We start from the raw sequence: 7444 nt of genomic DNA on the forward strand, positions 1-7444 counted from the left end.
CTGCTGAACTGGAATCCAAATTCTATCAATTCTCTGGTGGCCACTATTTATTGTCCATTCATAAATTTTTATCAAGGAACACCGCCAGCATTCAGGCAGCGCAGCAGCCAAGAGGTGAAGTAAGCCATTCACAAACACTTAGCAGGCTGATACTCACCCGCAGACACTGGTTGGTGAGTCATCCTGAGCAGCAAATACATCCTGAACATCAGGATCCTTTCACATGCTGAAGGAAGTGTTGCAATTTTACTCATTTGATCTGCATATTGCTCTCTGGAGGCTTTCATCCCAGCACATTTCCTTTTACAATAATTCAGGGACATACTATGAAATCTGGAATTCTGCTAAATTCAAGCAAACTTCTTGCTGAGTATGACATTTAGGATCTTACTTCTGCAACAAGGTACGTCAAACATATGGCCACGCAGCAACACACTAAAATGTGAATTTACTCGAGGTTGCAAGAAGAATCCTACACGAGTATGGCGGGCTGTACTCAGACAACGCCGCAGCATGCACACTGCAGCTGCTGAGTGGAAGTGAGACTAGAGTTCCACCGGGTTTGCCTGTCACCTCTGCAGCCTTACAAGCCTGTTTTTTGGGTGGAAGTGCAGAGTTAACAGCTGAGGGCAAAATATTTTGCCTGTGGGTGAATCTTAACATGCTAGTTATAAGGTGACTTTTGCCTGGGTAAAAGTCACCCTTCTTAAGGAAGGGGCGAGGGAAGGTATACAGACGTCTTCACTATAAATATTTCTTGTGCGAAATATCCTGAAGGAAATACTTCAGAGAGTCTGTTTCACCTTTTCCTTAATCCTATTGGTATTGCTTAGATAGCAGTGACACCATGTGGTGCCAGCCACTGGTGCAGCGCTCAACAGTAGATTGTTCCGGAAGACAGTGTAAGGTTGCGATAACAAAAAGTCCAGGGATGTTTTTACTTCATCTTCACAGACCACATTCTTCATCCTCCCTGAGTGCATTTGCACTAAGCAGGATGTACCTTTCTGGATTTAAATGTCCCAGAAGTAGCTACTGGCCTCTTGCCAAGCACTTGTGCAGTGCCTTCATGGTGAGTCCCTCGAGTTTGACTCCAATCTCTTGCCTTACGGGAAGAGGAGTCAGCTGTAGTAACAAACCAGTATTGTATCACCTTTGATGAGGTGCACCTTGGCCATATAAAATGTGAAAATGCTTTCTGCCTCTCTTCCTGCCCCAGTGATCAAGGAAAGCTTGTGGTTGTAAAGCACAGTGATCATCTTGGATATTTTCTCTCTTTAAGGGGGTTCACGAGTCAAAAGGTGTGACTGAAGATTATTTGAAACTGGAGTCCCTGATCCAGAAAGTCGTTTCTCCTTACTTGGGCACATACGGTCTGTATTCCAGCGACGGACCCTTCATGCACTCTTCCTGTATCTTGGGTAAGAATAACAGAGGCTCAACTTGACACAGCACAGAGGGCTTCACCAAACCCTTGGTCCACACAGGGCCAGGACCCACACGAGCGGAGACTGCCAGTACGGACGCAACGCAGCCAGGCTCCTGTTCTGAGGTTGTGTTCTTTGCAGTGTGCAAAATCACAGTGAAACTTGTCAGTGGAGGAAGATGAAAACAGATTATCATAACAGTGCTCATTAATAAATCTGTGAATCTAGGGCGCGTTTAGCATTTCCATTCTACCTTTCAGTAAGAGAGATTGAACAGAGGATGTTTTATGAGCAGCGAGAGGAAGAAGCAAGAAGCCTTTTCTAGAGCGCTAAGCAGTGTCCATTCATTAGTGCACCGAGATCATGCAAGGCTATTTAAAGCGGGGAAGAGAGTGAGAATTTGTCTTAGAGAAGAGTAACCGATAAACCTTCAAACATATAAAAGCTTTCTAAAGAGTGGAAAGTGATAAGCTGTTTTCTGTACCACTGGCTGGGTTTAACTCCAGCCAGCAACTAAACACCGTGCAGCTGCTTCCCACTCCTCCCCCCACCCACTGAGGTGGGAAGGAGAATTGAAAAAAAAAACTTGTGGGTTGAGATAAGAACCGTTCAATAACTAAAATAATATAAAATAAGACAAACAAATAGTAATAATGATAAAATGTAATAATAATGAAAAGGAATGTAACAAAAAGAGGCAGAGAAATAAAATCCAAGAAAAGGACGAATGATGCACAGTGCAGTTGCTCGCCACCTGCTGACCGATGCCCAAGCAGCGATACCACCCCAGCCCCGACCAAGTCCGTGACAATCCGTGCTAGGGAGTATCCCTTTGGGCAGTTCTGGGCAGCTGTCCTGGCTGTGCTCCCCCTCGGCTTCTTGTGCTCCTGTGCGCTAGCAAGACATGGGAAATTGTGAAGTCCTTGATTCCTTAGCAAGAACTAAAACCATCAGTGTATTACCAGCACTCAGCTCATACTGACTCCAAAACGCAGCACTATTCTAGCACTAAGAAACAAGCTACTAAAAAGCAGAGAAAATTAGCTCTATCCCAGCCAAAACCAGGACCCCACTGAAGATAACAAAAATAGAGTGGGCCACATGTAGCAGGGGAAATTCAAATGACATGGAAAGAAAAATCTCTAATGTCACATAAACTGTGTTTGGAGGCTCTTCAGGGTTGCCCAAGGTAGTGGTAAAGTCACCATCCTTGGAGGTATTTAAAGGACACATAGATGTGCTGAGGGACATGATTTAGTGGTGACCTGGCAGTGCTGGGCTAATGGTTGGACTTCATGATCTTAAAGGTCTCTTCCAGCCAAAACTATTCCCTTCCATCTTATTTTCTATGATTCTTTGAGTTCTGAAGCATTCTGTGAAGGCAAGATTTAGCCAAGACGAAGTCTGTTGAATATCCCATGTAGTAATCCGATCTGCTGAAAATGCAAGTGGGATACTGTCAGCTTAAATCAAAAAGCAAATGCAGTAGTACCTCAGTATTTTAATGTAAATGCTTGAATAGAGAATACAGGAAAATAAGTTCAGTGGTGTGTTTCCTGTGCAGTCAGTCTAATCTGTTTGATCGTCAGAAATGATCGATAATGTAGCTGATTTTCCCTTGAAGCTGAATGGAAAATGGTTGTATTGCAGTAGGCATTTAAGAACCAAATCAGTTTTACATGAATAAATAAAAGCCGGTTATTTATTGAAAATGGTTCAGGATTACCACTTTGCATTCATTGCTTGCCATTAAAAGGCCACAAACATTTAAATGGAGCACCAAGCCGACGCTTTCTGAATACAAGCTTTTGTTTGTCACGACAGGAAAAATGCACCCAAAGAGAGTAAAACTCCAGTGAAACTGAGTTAGAAAGTAAATGTTGTATTATATGACTGCAGAAGACAGGAATTTCTGGTGGACCAGGCACTGCCCCTTGCTGCGGTCTGGGTTGCAGGTCTGCAGCAGTACCCCTGAGCAGGTCTCACTGTAGGCACTGAACCAGGATCTAAGGGAGCCGAGTGCATCGGCCTCTGCTGCCTTTAAACGGACACGTCTAGTTCTCTCCAGCTACTTTGGCAGCATGATTTAAAGCTGTGACGTACTGTCCCTGGGACCTCTGGCCGACATACCCAGCCTTCCCTTCCAGCCAAGCCCTGGTGTGACATAAAAGCCAGAAGTCTTGTGGCAGGGCACCCCCAGGGAACCTTCCCTCTTTGCCAGGTCAGACTCCTAAGAGAAAGTCCAAAAGTGAACTTGGCTCAGTTGATTCCACTGCTGAGGCAGACACAACTGCAAAATACAATCTTACGTGCAGAAACTGACTTTTTTCATAGTACAGCACGTGATTGGAATTTGTGTCCAGGTAAGCACATCATTTTAGGTAAGTATAATTTTAGAAGAGACTGGCATTTGTAAAGGAAGTTCCGTGGTTTGCAGGGGAACATGTACCAGCACCCTGATTTAAAGCACACAGTTCATACGCAGTGGTTGTGCTTGACTTCCAGAGCGTAACTCGATTCCCTTCTCCAGCCATGCCCCTTTCGTGGGGATGGCAAAGTGAGAGTAGCTGGAATAAAGCTTCGAAAGTGACACCTAGTATTCACACCGCTTCAGTTTTTCAGCGCAAGCGAGTCTGAACACTGAGATCTGCAGAGAGGTTGCATGATGGTCCTTTTGATCTAGCTGCCCAAAGCACTCCAGGCCTAAACCACTGGTGGCACATCTCTGCGTTGACTTGCTGCCGCCTGCTGCTCGTTCTTTGGAAAGAGTCCACTTGGTTCACAGCAGCGTTCAACACCCTTACTGCCGGGTGGAGGGCAGCTTTGTTCCCCAAGACGGTTGCTGTAGACACTGCCCTCCAGTTAATGTTTTCAAACACTCCAGTGCTCTCCCCTTGTGTAGTCTCTGAGCGATGCTTTGAATTAAAGTTTTTTTCTAGAATTATTAGTAAGACTGCCTGTCTTAATCTTTGTGCCTCAAATTTCAAGGGACCTGATTCTCCTTGGATGGATGGAAAAGTTAATTTTCAACTGCTAGAAATTAGGCATGACCTTTATAGCCTGAACAAGACAGAACTGCACTTCCTGTTCTTGTCTAAAGAAAGTATTTGCAGTGTGTATCAGGTCTCCCACAATATTATTTACTGTTTTACTCCAGCTGCTGAAGTTGTGTGAATATGAGGGAATCTCAGCTAGTATTTGTAAAGATAGGTTTGGTGTCTTCAATATGCTAAAGAAGTCTAGGAAGTCTGAAGCTGTGGATCTACAAAACCAGCAAAATGTATTCTTATATAAAAGTTTCTGTCATTCAAGAAAAGCTCATGAATATTCAGGCCTTGACTTTTATTTTGAACACTCATAATAATTACTACCATGAAAATAGGAGACTTTGTAGATACTACTCTGGATCTTTCTCTGTTTACAGAGAAGCGGTTTTTCAGGCGTTCAAAATCTGGTGACATCCTTGCCAAGAACCCTGTGGTGCGATCGAAGAGCTACAACAATCCACTGCTGACACCGGTGGCCGAGTATGAAACTGAGGGCATGGCAGCCAATGGAACAGGCATCCGAAGGCACTCCGTTTCGGAAATGACCTCCTGCCTGGAGCTCCAGGGGTACTCCAACCTCACCACCATCATGGACAATGGTTCCAAGAGCTCCATGACGGCCACAAAAAGCTCGCTGTCAGGAGACCAGGAGAGGCCCAGTACTGGGTCGGTGCAATGCTCTAGCAAACTCAGCACAGCAGAGCAACAGAAAGGACTCTTCCACTCAATGGACGACCCACATAGGTCTTTTGAGCTGGACAGGGACCCTTCCTTGATTCCAGTTCCCTCTTCCAGCCCTGAGAACATAGTGGATCAGATTTTGGAGTCAATCGACTCTGATTCCGAAGGCATTTTTATTGATTTTGGCCGAGGCTGTTCCAGTTCATCAGGATACAAAGTGGATGTGAACAGACAGAGCATCATGTGAAGGACACTGGGAGGCAAACCTGGGTTTTAATGTAATATATGAAAGTTACTAATGCATTGAGTGGGACTCTGGGCAAGCTATGTATGTCTAGGGCAGAACATCTGTTGTAGGTCATCACATCTGGACTGAAGTACACAAACACAGGTTTACAGCAGGCAGGAATCTGCTGCAGGGGAGAAGAAACTCCAACCACATGTCCCTGTCCCTGCAGTCGGATTTCCTGCTGTCTTGATAAACTTAGGGGTTCACAAGCTGAGGAGTGTCTGGTAAAATACTGTTAGTGCAGCTGGCAGCGTTCATTCAGGAGGACAGCCTAGCAAATAGCTGTGATCACTTTTAATTTTCTCAAGATATTTTCTGTAGACAGTGGGTTGTTCTCTGAAGTGTAACACCTCAGCCAGAATAAAAACCTGTCCTTTTAAAAACAAAAAACCCCAGAGGCTGTGGGCCTTCGTGCCGCAGGATACAGTGATAAAAGAAGTCTCTTTGAATCTTTTTCTTGTACATCTTGTATGCACTCCTTTGCCTAATGATGAGTTAGAGTTCTTGAAAGGCAAATAAACAGAAATGTGCTACCTGATGTCACACGATGCCTCATGTCTCACATTCTGTTTCACAGCTAATACCTTGTGTCTGTGAGAGGTTTGTCTTCAGAGTGGTTTTTAAGGCCGTGCTGATTTGCTGGGAACATGGCACTTCCAAGAAACCTGTGCACTGTCGACTCCTTGGAGCATCTGTTGTATGGAGGGATTCCAGCAGAATTCAACTTCTTTGTTTCCTAAATAAATAAAAATGTGGCCTTGTGGTGGAAATATTCCCCAAGAAGCTAACTCTTCCAGAATATATTTATTTCCTAATTATTTGAAGATGAAACTTTTTTCCCCCCTGCAAAGGAAATCGTTAGTCTTAGGCAGAGTTTTGGCTAGATTTCAACATGCATTCCCTTTACAAATCCTAGCCCTCTGAACTCTGGGTTTGGAAATCGGGATTTGAAGGGAATTCTTAGGGCACTGCTGCAGTCTTTACAATGAAGATTCATCTTAGGGTCACATTGCTGGGCTGGAACTCAGAGACTGAGATGGCTTAATGCATGTCCTCCACGGGCTTTTTGCACAGTTTAAGTCAGTTAATAGCTCTGTACCTCTTCAGAACATGGGGATAATGTTCTTACTTGACTTTCTTGCATTTTAAATTGTCAAAGAGAATGATTTTCAGCCATAGAAAACTTTCCCAGTGCCTACATCACTATCACTGTATTCGTGCAACTCCCTCACTCCGCTTGCAGACAGTGATGGGCATTAACCATCAGCAAGCTTATTTCCAGCATGGCCCGCTCTGCTCTAAGCCCCAGCATTGTCTTTACGTACAGCCGCCATGTGTTTGAGGGCTGTGTAATGAACAAGTTTCCTCAGCAGGTGAAGGGAAGGCAGAACTGCACCCCCACAGCCAGCACTTCCTTTTTTTCCTGATAAAATTATTACTAATTCAGTAAGAAAACTGTAGTTGTATTTTTTTTTCTTGCATTTGGGTTCTCCTTATTCTTTTTTCCAGAGTGATATCTTCAGATCATGATTAACTGGATTGAATTAAATGCTTTGCAAATTAGTTTTTTATTAAAAACACTGGTATTAGAAAGTGGGATATTTCTGTAATAGTGTCCAACTCAGAATTAATGTTTTCAAGAAAAATGCACAATGCTCATTTGCTTTTCAATGAATTATGATTTTAAAATGTCAATATTAGAAACCTTTACAGTCCTGTAAAGGAGAATTCCAATCCTAGTGCAAATCTGTGCAATCTCTCTCTCTCTTTTTTTTTTTCCTTAATTTGCCAGGTTAAATCTGCACTTTCTCCTTTTGGAACATGTGACCACCAGTAGGGTTCTTGAATATGTACAAGGAAAATACAGTAATCTGGTCTAAGCTTTTGTTTCCCCTCTCTTCTTCTCCCCCTCCTTTTCTTCTCCCTCCCCCCCCCTTTTCTTCTCCCCCCCTTTTCTTCCCCTTTTTTCTTTCCCCCTTTCTTCCCCTCCCCTCTTTCCC

General features: G+C 43.8%; 1 protein-coding gene across 1 annotated transcript in view; it reads left to right on the forward strand.

Annotated features, from left to right (window-relative positions):
* PRR5 (proline rich 5 (renal)) overlaps nucleotides 1-5979 on the forward strand; it is a 49571-nt gene extending 43592 nt beyond the window's left edge. The window contains exons 7-8 of the mRNA XM_010137673.1: nucleotides 1283-1421; nucleotides 4852-5979. Coding sequence (XP_010135975.1) covers nucleotides 1283-1421; nucleotides 4852-5402 — 690 coding nt within the window. The 3' untranslated portion in view covers nucleotides 5403-5979. The remainder of the gene's footprint in view (nucleotides 1-1282; nucleotides 1422-4851) is intronic.
* The last annotated feature ends 1465 nt before the right edge of the window (nucleotides 5980-7444 follow it).

This window comes from Buceros rhinoceros, unplaced genomic scaffold (genome assembly GCF_000710305.1).
Source record: "Buceros rhinoceros silvestris isolate BGI_N320 unplaced genomic scaffold, ASM71030v1 scaffold21316, whole genome shotgun sequence".
Taxonomy (NCBI): Eukaryota; Metazoa; Chordata; class Aves; order Bucerotiformes; family Bucerotidae; genus Buceros; species Buceros rhinoceros.